The 16,238-nt window shown below is 45.6% G+C and overlaps 1 protein-coding gene across 2 annotated transcripts in view; it reads right to left on the bottom strand.

Moving 5' to 3' along the window:
- Positions 1-15,312, bottom strand: part of GRAMD4 (GRAM domain containing 4) — a 204,973-nt gene extending 189,661 nt beyond the window's left edge. Inside the window, exon 1 of one of the 2 annotated variants that reach the window (XM_040343640.1) lies at positions 15,065-15,312. In XM_040343640.1, the coding sequence (XP_040199574.1) occupies positions 15,065-15,093 (29 nt within the window). In that variant the 5' untranslated portion in view covers positions 15,094-15,312. The remainder of the gene's footprint in view (positions 1-15,064) is intronic. The other variant, XM_040343641.1, reaches the window with a different exon arrangement.
- Between the last annotated feature and the right edge of the window lie 926 nt (positions 15,313-16,238).

Below are 16,238 nucleotides of genomic sequence, written 5' to 3'. Positions count from 1 at the left end.
CTCAAAGGGAGGCTTCTAGAGGATCTAAAATGACCAGGTTCAAGTCCCACGGTGGAAAAGGAGAGTGCATAGAAGGTGCTACATAATGGTTCCCTTGGAAAAAAAAAAAAACACACACACACACGTACAGTGCGTGGCCAAAAGTCATTGAAAAAAGAAACCTGGCCCTTAAGGTACTCAGGCCTGGCTCAATGCCCTGTGGGAAGAATGCCAATACCCAAGCCACTGAAAAAAAAAGTGTGGATGGACACCCACAACCTCGCTGCAGGTCATATAGGCCTTCAAGGTGCTAAGGAAGAAGTAGGCAGTAAAAACTTTGTCAAGGAAAAGCTAGCTTAGAAGGAAACATTTGGGGGTCGTTTAAGCAGACCTTCACCAAAAAGTGACACATTATATTTGTACCTGGTATTTACAGGCACCCGTTTCAGGCTTTCAGCCCAGATAATCACAGCCAGACATTCAGCATCCCTCCTTCCCCCACAGTCTTCTGGGACACATCACAGGTCCCAGAAGACTACAGGACCATTCACAAGGCGCAGCGCAACATGTGCAGTAGGAAACAGGCTGTGAAGCCACAAGGCTTAACTTCCTGTTTCCCTTACTAGAGACAATGAAGCCTGCAGCCGCTTGAACAACAAACTCGGGTGAGGACATTGCTGGATCTCTGGACAGGTATATGTTTAAAGTCAGCAGCTGCAGTATTTGTAGCTGCCGACTTAATTTTTTTTTGAGGGGGGGGGGGTTTGTGCCTGGAGTTCCTCTTTAGATAAACATACATACTCACCTCCATGGTGCAGCTCTTTTCCTGCCACACATGGATCACTCAGTTGTCTCTGGAACTTGCATGGCTATCACTGCTCTCTGCTCTGCCCCCTTTAGCGCTCACTGGATCACCAGGCGGGAACAACTGGCTTCAGCTCTCAGCCGCACACCGAGAGGCAGAGTGGGGTCTCATGCAGCTGGGAGGATCCTGTCAATATGATCGGGATGCTTCCAGAGCCTGGAGCAGCTCTGTGACATCAGGCCACCTGGCTCACAGGAGTGCAAAACTAAGAGCACCTTCTCTTTCAAGTCTTTGGTGGTAGGGACACAATTCAATAACTTACAGTAGCAATAATGATATACAGACTATTGATATTTTAGGTTCAAATGAACACTGGCCATACACATTGATTTTCATTCAAAATGAACCACTTTAAGAATGTTCAATCGATTCTCTAATCGTCAGTGAGGTCAAATCAATGTTCATTTTTTACAACAGTCACAAGAAGATTTGAAGGAGCAGGATGGAACTTTTCTTGTACAGTGCATGTAGTTTTCATTGAAGAATTACGTTCTCAAGTGAAATTTTTAATAAACATTAGTCAAATCGAATGTGCAAAGAATTTCCATATGAATATGCTTATCCGAAAATCTACTAGTGTATGTCCAGAATTATACCAAATTGTTTGCTCAAACCACCAAAAGGAAGTTGCAACATCCTTACTTTACACAAGAATCACATTATCTGCCCATCAGCATAGAATATGAAGTCTGTGTTGTGTTTATTCCAACGCCAAGTTTACTGATTCGTATGAAAAGGAAATTAAAGTACTGTGAACACAGCATTTCTCATGGTGTGGCACACCTGACACTCTGCCTATTTTTAGTGCTTAAACAACGTTGATCTCATTGGTCTTCACAAAAATACGCTATAAAAGTAAGCAGTAATGACTATTCCAATTATAAAAAAAAAAAAAAAAATTAAAGCAGAGGTTCACCCTAAAAAAAAAAAAACTTTCTACCATGCCATCCAGCATACTAGCGTCAGCTACAGTATGCCTTTATTTATTTTTGCGCTGTACTCCGTTTTTAATCCATTCGTTTTGTTTCAGACTCCTGCGGGGAAAGGCGTTCCTATGAAGAGGGGAACATGATTGACGGCCGGCTATGGCGCGTCACGCGTTCCGAAAATAGCCGAAGTAGGACTCGGCGCCTGCGCACAGACTAGGAGCTGACTGCGCAGGCGCCGTGAAGAGCCGAGTCCTATTTTGGCTATTTTCGGAACGCGCGACGCGCCATAGCCGGCCGTCAATCATGTTTCCCTCTTCATAGGAACGCCTTTCCCCGCGGGAGTCTGAAACTAAACTAATAGATTAAACCGAGTACAGCGAAAAAATAAAAAAAAATAAAAGGCATACTGTAGCTGACGCTAGTATTCTGGATGGCATGGTAGACAAAGAACATTTTTTTTTTTTAGGGTGAACCCCCGCTTTAAGTGAGTGTATACACTCATTCCATTGCAGAGCATCACAAACACTCTGTTAGCAGGACGGCCCACCACCAGAACACTCTGATCGGCATTCTATCACTGGCTAAGAGATTTGTTTGGCTGCTGGTTTTCCAGCATGCACATCCGACATACACTCCAAATGTTTCCCTGACATTCTGCCAGTGTGTTCGAGGCTTAAGCGCAGTGACACCACAGTATTATTGAGGGTTGAGTAGGTCTAATCTGTAAAACTTATTGTAAAAAAGGATAAATTCACTATATATATATATATATATATATATATATATATATATATATATATATATATATATATATATATATATATATATATATATATATATATATATATATATATATATATATATATATATATATATATAATCAATTACTGAATTTCAGGAAGATCAAGGAACTACAAGAGCGCTCATCTGTGCCCTTGCATATCATTGAGAACTAAAAACCATCTGCTGCAGTGGCACACAGTACTTGTTGTTTCACAGAACTCTGAGAATGAATATGGAGGATGTGTGGGAGCCCCGCAAAGCCATGACGTTTTTGAATTGTGATAGCAGGTGCGAAGAGGATCCCTTGTCCGCCGTCACAAAGGGGGATCGGGTCGGGATACAGACAGAAGCTTTAGTAACATGTTAAATCCTGAATAGATCACAATCCTTTAACATTTAAAAGCAATCGTTTTCCTTCCTGGGAGTCCAGGAAAGGGATTGTGATTTAATAATCCTAATATTGACCACATTGAAAGAAATGCTTTAGAACAGTGATGGGCGAACCTTGGCACCCCCAGATGTTTTGCAACAACATTTCCCATGATGCTCATCCACACTGCAAAGATCACGAGAAATATAGATGCAAAACATGTGGGGTGCCAAGGTTCGCCCATCACTGCTTTAGAAGACGGACCGAGGGGAGGTTAACTGGAATAAGTAATATTATACAACAGACTTCAAGATTTTAGATTCTGGAATTTTATTGTGAGTTGGGAGGTTTGGCCTTGAATGGAACAAAACAAGGATGGTGGATTAAATATGGAGACACATTTCCAATTGCTTCTAGATACTAGAAGAGGGTTCTTTAGTGATCTTGGTTTCATGAGTGTAAGCCTTATTATACGCATGTAGATTTCATATGAATATATAATAATAAAAAAAAAAAAAAAAAACACCAACACACTCTACGCCACACATTTACTCCAAGTTGTGAAACCTATGAGTCAGACTCTACAAACACTGTGGAATGAAGATACTGAACAGAATGTACAGCTCATGTAAGTCGAAAGAATTAACACAAGATCTGCTACAGTTTTCTTATGAACAGTAGTCTATCAACAGCAAGTAGAATATACAGAGAACATCTAGGACAACCTGTTACCAAACCGGCACAAACTGGGGTGTATTTCACTAGTTGGAAATGCCATCTCAGCAGGTGGTACACTGCAGAGGGTGATGAACAGCCATCCAGAGCACCAAAATCTTGTAGTAACATCTGTGTTTCTGCCAGTTATGGGCTCACTCGCTGTTACGAGGAAGGCAGCATCTTGAGAACATAATATATAAACCTACAGGAGGACCTAAAAAATTAGGAGGTCATGGCAACCAAAAACTATTAACCCAGGGTTTGACAAATTTGCTTGGAATCTAGGAGCCAGCTAAAAAAGTTAGGAGCCAGAAAACGCACCCCGTCCCGACGAGCTTGCGCGCAGAAGCGAACACATTCTGAGCCCGCATATGTAAACGGTGTTCAAACCACACATGTGAGGTATCGCCACGATTGGTAGAGCGAGAGCAATAATTCTAGCCCTAGACCTTCTCTGTAACTTAAAACATGCAACCTGTAGATTTTTTTTAAACGTCGCCTATGAAGATTTTAAAGGGTAAAAGTTTGTCGGCATACCACGAGCGGACGCAATTTTGAAGCGTGACATGTTGGGTATGAATTTACTCGGCGTAACATTAACTTTCATAATATAAAAAAAAAAATGGGGATAACTTTACTGTTGTCTTATTTTTTTATTAAAAAAAAAGTGTATTTTTTTCCCCAAAAAAGCGCGCTTGTAAGACCGCTGTGCAAATACGGCGTGACAGAAAGTATTGCAACGATCGCCATTTTATTCTCTAGGGTGTTAGAATAAAAAATATATATATATAATGTTTGGGGGTTCTAATTAGAGGGAAGAAGATGGCAGTGAAAATAGTGAAAATTACATTAGAATTGCTGTTTAAAGCGGGAGTTCACCCATTTGTGTTTTTTTTCCTCTTTTCCCCTTAGATGGATGCTCGTTTGGTCTAGGGGAATCGGCTAGTTGTTTTAAAATATGATCCGTACTTACCCGTTTTCGAGATGCATCCTCTCCGTCGCTTCCAGGTATGGGTCTTCGGGAGCGGGCATTCCTTCTTGATTGACAGTCTTCCGAGAGGCTTCCGACGGTCGCATCCATCGCGTCACTAGTAGCCGAAAGAAGCCGAACGTCGGTGCGGCTCTATACTGCGCCTGCGCACCGACGTTCGGCTTCTTTCGGAAAATCGTGACGCGATGGATGCGACCGTCGGAAGCCTCTCGGAAGACTGTCAATCAAGAAGGAACGCCCAGTCCTGCAGCCCATACCCGGAAGCGGCGGAGAAGATGCATCTCGTAAACGGGTAAGTACGGATCATATTTTAAAACAACTAGCCGATTCCCCTAGACAAAACGAGCATTCATCTAAGGGTGAACCTACGCTTTAAATTGTAATTCTTAACTTGTAATACCAACAGCTCACCACCAGATGGCGCCAGCTCACCTTCCAAGCCAAGTCGCCAGGACACCATTTCTCTTTGCCATGGCGACCTGGCGCCCGGGATTTGTCGAGCCCTGTATTAACCTCTATTGGTACAAGTGCTACTGAGGGACTACAAAAGGTGGTCCAAATCCAAGTAGGAGAAACACTGACTTTCTTCTTACATAAAATCTCAATTTATTGACAAATACAGGATTTATGTCTGACATATTAAAGTTGGTCCTCCTGCAGGTGCAAGTCATAACGTATTAGTGTGCACTGCATACTAGCACATTATGACAGACTTACCTGCAATTGGAGTGCTCCAGCAGCACCCTGGTGTTCCTTCCAAGTTTCCTATCTTCGACCGATTGAGTTGCCAAGCTGCGGTGACATCACTCCCACACATGCACACGAGAGATAAATAAGAGGGAGGAGATGGACAGCCGCACTCCAAGAAAGTATAAAAAATGGTGCCTTTTATTCCAGTAAAACGAAAACTAAAACAGGAAAAAAAAAAACTGCAAACAGTGGGGTAACAGAGCTGACGCGTTTCACATCGATAACCGATGCTTACTCATAGCTATGAGTAAGCATCGGTTATCGATGTGAAACGCGTCAGCTCTGTTACCCCACTGTTTGCAGGTTTTTTTTGCTGTTGTAGTTTTCATTTTACTGGAATAAAAGGCATAATTTTTCATACTTTATTGGAGTGCGGCTGTCCATCATCTCCTCCCTCTTATTTATGCTTTGTGCATTGCCTGCACCCATCGGGTTTTGAACCATACTCACCGCTGAAGTGCATTTGTCTGGAGCGGCGGTTTTCTTTCTCTACATGCACACGAGAGAGTGACATAGTGGCACACAGAACAGGTCGTAAATATGATTCGAGCATGTGCGGCTCTGATCACATTACCCGCTGACAGGCAGGGGGCACATTTTTGACAGAAGAGACCTAAACGTTTTCTGTTCAAAAAAAATAAATAAAAAAAGCCTGCCTTGAAAAATGTTATAATTGGTCCTCTAAGCTTTGGTCAAGAACCTTTGCCATCTAAAACAAACTACCGGCGTAAAGCTATATATACAGAATTTGGTAACTTTGCTCTATGACAACAAGTACAAAACAGTTCTCCGGTTAATGAGCCTAACAGTACGTCAAAATAATGCATAGCTTATAATTAAAAGCTGTGGCAAGTTGATTTATAGTTTCATGTGTTTCTTATTTTTTACTGTCCTATCTCCATTAAATGGTTTTCTAGAACTTAACAGCTAATGAGAAAAAAAAAAAAAAAAAAAAAAAAGGGAGGTCATTACTCCTCTTTAGAAGGGCACACTGAGCAAAGGCACTCAGGCAGCACACATAATATTGCTGATGAATCTGGGAGCACAGAGCATACGGAGGCGGGGTAGACTTACTACTGGGACAATAAAGTATCTAGGGCAGGGTTTGACAGGTTTTATTGGAATCTAGGAGTCAGCTAAAAAAGTTAGGAGCCAAAAAACGCACCAAATCCCGCCAAGCTCGCGCGCAGAAGCGAACGCATACGTGAGTAGCGCCTGCATATGTAAACGGTATTCAAACCACACATGTGAGGTATCGCCGCAATTGGTAGAGCAGGAGCAATAATTATATCCCTAGACCTTCTCTGTAACTCAAAACATGCAACCTGTGGAATTATTTAAACGTCGCCAATGGAGATTTTAAAAGGTAAAAGTTTGTCGCCATTCCACGAGCGGACGCAATTTTGAAGCGTGACATGTTGGGTATTAATTTACTCAAAGTAACATTATCTTTCACAATATAAAAAAAATTGGGCTAAGTTTACTGTTGTCTTATTTTTTAATTAAAAAAAGTATTTTTTCCACAAAAAAGTACGCTTGTAAGACCGCCAATACGTTGTGACAGAAAGTATTGCAACGACCGCCTATTCTCTAGGGTGTTAGAATAAAAAAATATATATAATGTTTGGGGGTTCTAATTAGAGGTAAGGAGATGGCAGTGAAAAACACATTAGAACTGCTGTTTTGCTACTTGTAATGTAACCTGTAATGCCAACGGCCACCACAAGATGGCCGGCCCGCACCAGCCAATAATTGAAGCCACGGCTTTGCGGCCTTCTGCAGGCCTCAGCTTCCTTCTGTGAATGCCGCGGCCTCAATTACCGGCAGGCGCTGGCCCGCCGCGATCACGTCCCGCGCCGGCCGGTAATTGAGGCCGCGGCTTTGCGGCCTTCTGCAGGCTTAAACTTCCCCAAGAGCCAGGTCACAAATTCTTGTCGCAATTGTGATCGGGCGCCCGTATTTTGTCGAGGCCTGATCTAGGGTCACAATTTTAAACCCACACTGCATTTCAGTCATTTCTGGCCTACTCCTATTACTCCAAACAATCTAGAAGTTTGTAAACTTAGTCTATTTAGATCCCCACAAATTTACCTCCTAGAATTCTGTGAATCCTTTTCACTATGTCCTATTGATAAGAGTTGCTGTGTCACACATTTCACAGAGCCTGCCTTCTGTATACATGAGGTGCCGAGAGAATTTCAGGAGTCGTCTTCAGTACAGAATTACTTATTGCAGGCAAGGTACCATGGGACATTTAGTTAGAAAATGAAAGCAACCAGCAAAACATACAGGGAACCCAGGAAGTAGTAGAAAGATTTGTTTATTTGTATTGTTGATTTCCATGTGGATGTTCTAAAATGACAAATGTATGCTGTGGCCATCAATTTCCTTTAATAAAAGTGCTTCTGGAAGTACAGTTAAGATGTTTGAAATACACCAACTACTAGGATACAATTGATGGGAAGCAGATTACAGGAAGTCACGACAATGATGGACCTAGAAACACAGCTCAATATGAGGCTTGAGTACCAACACAAAAAGGTAACAATGGGAAGCACACACTTAATATTACCAATGCTGGATCTGGGAGTACAGCGCATAGTGAGGCTGGAGTAGTCACAGCGATAGGACACTAGAGGTCGACCAATATATATATATTTTTGTGCAAATTTGGCAGATTACTGACTGCACTTGTCATTACACACACTGAGCAGTTCTGCCGCTGTGTGTGTGAAACGAACGTTTGTAACTGAATGCAGAGATAGGAGCTGTCAGAATTCAGCAGTGATGTTGGGGGTGGGCGGACACAGGGTGGGCGAGACCCAGCAGCTATCAAGAACCAGCAGCTATCAAACACCAGCCAATGGGATGGGATCTGGGGGGCCACTACGTGTATGTGGCCCCACCCCCTTAAGCAGCCCAATCATTGGCTGGTGTTTGATAGCTGCAGGGTCCTGCCCACCCCCGACATCACCGCTGAATTTTGACAGCTGGTTTCTCTCTGCATTCAGTTACATATAGTGTAACTGAGAAACTGACAAATCAGCCAAGTTTTAAACCTGCCAGTGTCATCTACCAGTGGCAACTGCCAAAAAAATATATATATATATATAACGGCATCATATATCGGGCATCAGCCAGAGAAAACGCCATATCGGTTGACCTCTATAGGACACAGGTGATGTGAAGCAGATAACAATGCGGAATAAAGCTGTACCTGAGGGAACAGCTCATACGGAGGTTGGAGACAAGACGATTATAAGATCACACAATAACAATGTTTGGTCTGGGAGCGATCCCTGGTTCACACTGGAGTGTGTCGACATGTCAAATCGACAGAAATTGTCGTCAATGGCACCGTCCTAATCGGTGCGGCGCTGCATCGATTTCAAAAAGTAAATTCTGTACTACTTTTTGCAATATCGGCCTGCAATTTACATTGGTTCTCGGTTCTGGATTGGATAGTTTGTTAGCAGTGCAGCCATTGGCTTCCGCTGCTGTCAATCAAATCCAACAACGCGGGACAGAGTCCTATATTCAGCGTTTACGGACTCGGGAGCAGGCCCGCAAAGTAACCCCCAGGAGAGCGCTTCTCCTAGGGGGTTATACCATGCGGTAGAGGAGCCGCGAGAGCGACGAGGGACACCAGAAGTGAAGGATCAGAGCCACGCTGTGGAAAAACTAACTGCACAGTGGAGGCAAGTATGACATGTTTGTTATTAAAAAAAAAAAAAAAAAAAAGTAGAAGTGGGTGTAGTCCTAGTACACAGGTGATGGGAAGCAGATCAGACAATAACAAGGCTGTATCTGGGAGTACATCTCAGTGTGGAGTTGGATTAGTCATAGTAGTAGAACCCAGGTGAGAGGAAGCAGATGACACTTAATAACAATGCCGACTCTGGACTTGCAGCTCAGTGTGGGGCTGAAGTACAGGGGATGATGAAAAGCTGATCATACAATAACAAAGTTGGATCTGGGAGTACAGCTCATAGTGGAGTAGTTCTAGTACTGGGACACAGATGATAGGAAGCAGATGACCCTTGTTAATAACAATGCTGGCTGCGGGAGGACGGCTCAGTGTGGAGTTGGAGTAGTCTCTAGCAGCTATGCTGGGAACTCAGGCCCGGATTCTCGTACGAGTTACGCCGGCGTATCTCCAGATACGCCGTCGTAACTCTGAGTTCGAGCCGTCGTATCTTGGCGCCTGATTCAAAGAATCAGATACGCCAAAATTTCACTAAGATACGACCAGCGCAAGTCTCTTATGCCGTCGTATCTTAACTGCAAATTTATGCTGGCCGCTAGGGGCGTGTACGCTGATTTACGCTTAGAAATATGTAAATCAGCTAAATCAGCTAGATACGCCAATTCACGAAAGTACGCCCGGCCAACGCAGTACAGATACGCCGTTTACGTTAGGCTTTTCCCGGCGTAAAGTTACCCCTGCTATATGAGGCGTACCAATGTTAAGTATGGACGTCGGAACAGCGTCGAATTTCACGTTTTACGTCGTTTGCATAAGTCGTTTGCGAATAGGGCTGTGCGTCATTTACGTTCACGTCGAAAGCATTGGCTTCTTGTGGGTTAATTTGGAGCATGTGCACTGGGATACTTTCACGGACGGCGCATGCACCGCTCGTAAAAAGCATCATTTACGTGGGGTCACATAAAATTTACATAACACACGCCCACATCTTCCACATTTGACTTAGGCGGGCTTACGCCGGCCTATTTACGCTACGCCGCCGCAACTTTGGTTTGAGAATACGGCACTTGCCTGTGAAAGTTGCGGAGGCGTAACGTAAATAGGATACGTTACGCCCGCACAAAGATGCGCGCTTCTATGTGAATCCGGGCCTCAGTGTGCTCTCCTCCAACGATAAGACTTTAATAATATCCCCCATTGCACAGCCCTTCACTGGGAAGCTCAGTGTGCTGCTGATTCTCCCCCCCCCCCCCCAAGCTCTTATTCAGCTGAGAATAGAGGGAATATGATCACTTAAATGAAAAAAGAATATATACACACAAAATGTTTTCTCCTTTCATTTCTACTTTAAACTGAATGGGTTGTTTCACAAGGTGATCGTTTACAATCACTTTAAATCCTTTTTACTAATCATAGCAAACTCCCCTATCCATTATTTATTCTGATGAGAAACAACTTAAAGAAAAAAAGAAAAAAAAAAGGCATTTCAGGCCATGACCATCTTGAGTAAGGACAGATGACGCATGTAGCATTTACTTCCTGGAATCCATCTGCCCTTAGCTCAAGCATACATGCAGGAAAGATCTTAGCTAGGAGATGGGAAGTAAATGATACGATAGCAATGCTGAATGTGGTGTGGGGTTGGAGTAGTCCTAGTAGTAGAACACAGGTGATCACGGTAATAGAAGATACAATAACAATGATGGACATGAAGGAGAGCAGAGTGTAGGGTTGGAGTAGTAGGACACGGTGATAATGGGAAGAAGATGATACTTTAAAGGGGAGGTTCACCCTAAAAACGACTTTCTCTTATTACACTGGCCCCCCACATTACAATACGATTATGCCTGTTAGTTTTTTTTTTGATGCTGTACATACCTTGATACAGCATATTCACCCGTGGCTTCTGGGTTGCGAGTCCCGCGGGAGTGGGCGTTCCTAACATGCTGGTGATTGACGTTTTGACATAAAACTAGTTCCCCCGTCGCGTAAGCCGCATCACGATTGCCGAAAGGAGCCGAACGGCGATGCGCAGGCGCAGTATAGCGCCGACTCGCCGTTCGGCTCCTTTCGCCAATCGTGACGCGGCTTACGCGACGGGGGGGGGGGGAGCTCGTTTTTGTCAAAACGTCAATCACCAGCATGATAGGAACGCCCACTCCCGCGGGACTCGCAACCCAGAAGCCACGGGTGAATATGCTGTATCAAGGTATGTACAGCATCAAAAAAAAACTAACAGGCATAATCGTATTGTAATGTGGGGGGCCAGTGTAATAAGAGAAAGTCGTTTTTAGGGTGAACCTCCCCTTTAATGCTGGATCTGGAGTAGTCCTAGTAGTAGAACACAGGTGAAGATGGGAAGTAGATGATACAATAATGCTGGATGTGGCGTATAGGGTTGGAGTAGTGGTAGGACACAGGAGATGGGAAGTAGATGATACGATAGCAATGCTGAATGTAGTGTGGGCTTGGAGTAGTCCTAGTAGAACACAGGAGATGGGAAGTAGAAGATACAATAACAATGATGGACATGGAGGAGAGCAGAGTGTAGGGTTGGAGTAGTAGGACACGGTGATAATGGGAAGTAGATGATACCTTAATGCTGGATCTGGAGTAGTCCTAGTAGTAGAACCCAGGTGAAGATGGGAAGTAAATGATACAATAATGCTGGATGTGGCGTATAGGGTTGGAGTAGTGGTAGGACACAGGAGATGGGAAGTAGATGATACGATAGCAATGCTGAATGTAGTGTGGGCTTGGAGTAGTCCTAGTAGAACACAGGAGATGGGAAGTAGAAGATACAATAACAATGCCGGTGTATTGTCACATTCTGCTTCCTATCGTAGAATGCTGCGGAAGTCACGCGGCGGCCAACTGCGCATGCGCGATGTGTTCCAAACGCAAGTGCAATGCGTTCCAATGGATTCACGGCAGTACACACCAGCGAAACCTCGGTCGGCATCCAGGCTCTTTCCTTAAAGTGGAGGTTCACCCTTTAAAAAAAATTCTGACATCACACGGAGTCGCGCCATCCTACCGACAGAATGCCGTTTTTTTTTTTTTTCTCAGCACATACCTTTTAGGCTTCATTCACATCTATGCGACAGCGGCGTACGGCGTACGCGGCGTATTTTGCCGCGAGTGTGTATCTTTTTTTTTTTTTTCAGATTCTTCCCATTGCTGTCAATGGGTGAACGTCAATGTCGCCTGAAAAAAAGGGTCCGGGACTTTTTTTCAGGCGACAGGCATTCGGCGTCTATGAGATGTGAACCATCTCCATAGACAGCAATGGGAATTCTCCCCTCTAGCGGCAGAAGCGTTCGGCGTCGGGCGTTTTGTCGCATAGATGTGAATGGAGCCTTAATCCCGATTTTCACCTCCCGGCAATCCCGCGGGAGTGGGCATTCCCAAGCACTGCCTGTGATTGACAGGCTTCCGAACGGCGCATACTGCGCGTCACAGGTTGCCGACAGAACCCGAACGTCGTTGCGCAGTCGCCGTATAGAGCCGCACCGACGTTCGGGTTTTTTCAGCAACCTGTGACGCGCAGTATGCGCCGTTCGGAAGCCTGTCAATTACAGGCAGTGCTTGGGAACGCCCACTCCCGCGGGATTGCCGTGAGGTGAAAATCGGGATTAAGAGGTATGTGCTGAAAAAAAAATAAAAAACACTGGCATTCTGTCGGTAGGATGGCGCGACTCTGTGTGATGTCAGAATTTTTTTTAAAGGGTGAACCTCCACTTTAACATCCCCGTGGATTGGAGGATGTTAAAAAAAGAGCCAGGAGGCCGAGTGAGCGGAGCGAGCCGTCCGAGCGAAGCGAGGACGTGAGGCCCGACTGGCCACTTTCTTCTAATTCCACGTCGCCCTGAATGCCGGGTTCGCTGGTGTGTACTGTCGTAAATCTATTGGAACGCATCGCACTTGCGTTTGGAATGCGCAGTTGGCCGCCACGTGACTTCCGCAGCATTCTACGATAGGCAGCAGACTGTGACACTACACCGGACATGGAAGAGAGCAGAGTGTAGGGTTGGAGTAGTAGGACACGGGTGATGATGGGAAGAAGATGATACCTTAATGCTGGATCTGGAGTAGTCCTAGTAGTAGAACACAGGTGAAGATGGGAAGTAGATGATACAATAATGCTGGATGTGGCGTATAGGGTTGGAGTAGTGGTAGGACACAGGAGATGGGAAGTAGATGATACGATAGCAATGCTGAATGTAGTGTGGGCTTGGAGTAGTCCTATTGGAACACAGGAGATGGGAAGTAGAAGATACAATAACAATGCCGGTGTATTGTCACATTCTGCTGCCTATCGTAGAATGCTGCGGAAGTCACGTGGCGGCCAACTGCGCATGCGCGATGCGTTCCAATGGATTCACGGCAGTACACACCAGCGAAACCTCGGTCGGCATCCAGGCTCTTTCCTTAAAGTGGAGGTTCACCCTCAAAAAAAATTCTGACATCACATGGAGTCTAGCCATCCTACCGACAGAATGCCGGTGTTTTTGTTTTTTTTTTCTCAGCACATACCTCTTAATCCTGATTTTCACCTCACGGCAATCCTGCCAGAGTGGGCATTCCCAAGCACTGCCTGTGATTGACAGGCTTCCGAACAGCGCATACTGCGCGTCACAGGTTGCCGAAAAAACCCGAAAGTCGGTGCGCAGGCGCCGTAAAGAGCCGCACCGACGTTCAGGTTTTTTCGGCAACCTGTGACGCGCAGTATGCGCCGTTCGGAAGCCTGACAATCACAGGCAGTGCTTGGGAACGCCCAGTCCCGCGGTATTGCCGGGGAGTGAAAATCGTGATAACGAGGTATGTGCTGAGAAAAAAAAAAAACACTGGCATTTTGTCGGTAGGATGGCTCGACTCCATGTGATGTCAGAAATTTTTTTGAGAGTGAACCTCCACTTTTACATCCCCGTGGATTGGAGGATGTTAAAAAAAGAGCCAGGAGGCCGAGCGAGCCGTCTCGGACTGGCCACTTAACTCTAATTCCACGTCGCCCTGAATGCCGGGTTCGCTGGTGTGTACTGTCGTAAATCCATTGGAACGAATCGCACTTGCGTTTGGAACGCATCGCGCATGCGCAGTTGGCCGCCACGTGACTTCCGCAGCATTCTACGATAGGCAGCAGACTGTGACACTACACCGGACATGGAAGAGAGCAGAATGTGGGGTTGGAGTAGTAGGACACGGGTGATGATGGGAAGAAGATGATACCTTAATGCTGGATCTGGAGTAGTCCTAGTAGTAGAACACAGGTGAAGATGGGAAGTAGATGATACTATAATGCTGGATGTGGAGTATAGGGGTGTGTGGGGTTGGAGTAGTGGTAGGACACAGGAGATGGGAAGTAGATGATACGATAGCAATGCTGAATGTAGTGTGGGGTTGGAGTAGTCCTAGTAGAACACAGGAGATGGGAAGTAGAAGATACAACAACAATGATGGACATGGAGGAGAGCAGAGTGTAGGGTTGGAGTAGTAGGACACGGGTGATGATGGAAAGAAGATGATACCTTAATGCTGGATCTGGAGTAGTCCTAGTAGTAGAACACAGGTGAAGATGGGAAGTAAATGATACAATAATGCTGGATGTGGAGTATAGGGGTGTGTGGGGTTAGCGTAGTGGTAGGACACAGGAGATGGGAAGTAGATGATACAATAGCAATGCTGGATGTGGAGTAGTGATAGTACCAGAACACAGGTGATGGGGGAGGGAATCAGATGGCACAATAACAATGAGGAGAGGTGACACCGGAGCAGACAATGTTTATGTGATGAATAATTGAGGTCATGCAGTCATACACAGGTGAGGGATGAGGATGACACACACAGGTGAGGGATGACACACACAAGATATAGATGAGGAGACTAGAATAATAATGTGTAGTCTAGCTCCTCATTAACCCCTGACACTCGGGGGAGGCAGAGAAGACGGGAACCAATGATAGGCCTTCCTTACCCTGGACCGAAATCCGAGCAAACTTTCATCCAAGCTGCTCCTTCTCCCCGGCACAGAGCACAGCCCGTCGCTTCTTCCTATACAATCCAGCGATAGAGTGAGGTGCGCTGCTCCCAGCTCTCGGCCCCCGCCTCGCACGCACAGGAGCCGCTATCCCCTTGTCCCCGCCGCCTCCCTCTTCCTACTAGACCCCTCCGCCTACTGATTGACTGAGCCGGGCACCGAACCCGCTCGCTGCTCACTGCTGGGGGTGACGTCACTACAGTACGCAAACCAGCAGCGCCAGACACTCAGGCCCGCCCATTATTGGCCCTTCGCTCTATTTTTAATGCAGCCTTCTCCCTATTGGCTGGGACTGGGCTCAGTGTGCACGTGTCCCGCTCACCTCGCTCCTCAGTCAGATATCTGAGCAGAGCTGTCCTCCCTGGTGAGGGTAGTACAAGTACACAGGTGTCACCAGCCCAGGGCTATGGCATAGGTGTGCACCCCACCTCACCCCAAAGCTCAAACACACATGGACACGCTATCTCACACAAGTGAGTACACGCACACCTCACATTTTTGTAAATATTTTATACCTTTTCATGTGACAACACTGAAGAAATTACACTTTGCTAGAATGTAAAGTAGTAAGTGTACAGCTTGTATAACAGTGTCAATTTGTTGTCCCCTCAAAATAACTCCACATACAGCTATTAAAGCGGGGGTTCGGCCGTACATGACACTTTTCCCCCTTAGATGGATGCTCATTTTGTCTAGGGGAATCGGCTAGTTGTTTTAAAATATGACCTGTACTTACCGTTTACGAGATGCATCCTCTCCGTCGCTTCCGGGAATGGGCTGCGGGAATGGGCGTTCCTATTTTGATTGACAGTCTTCCGAGAGGCTTCCGACGGTCGCATCCATCGCGTCACGATTTTCCAAAAGAGGCCGAACGTCGGTGCGAAAAGCGCAGTATAGAGCCGCACCGACGTTCGTACGTACGTACGTACTAGTGACGCGATGGATGCGACCGTCGGAAGCCTCTCGGAAGACTGTCAATCAAGAAGGAACGCCCGCTCCCAAAGACCCATACCCGGAAGCGACGGAGAAGATGCATCTCGAAAACGGTAAGTACAGCTCATATTTTAAAACAACTAGCCGATTCCCCTAGACAAAATGAGCATCCATCTAA

This window comes from Rana temporaria, chromosome 3 (assembly GCF_905171775.1).
Source record: "Rana temporaria chromosome 3, aRanTem1.1, whole genome shotgun sequence".
NCBI classification, from domain to species: domain Eukaryota; kingdom Metazoa; phylum Chordata; class Amphibia; order Anura; family Ranidae; genus Rana; species Rana temporaria.
Note: the sequence above shows the minus strand (reverse complement) of the source record. Positions and strands in the feature narration are given on the sequence as shown.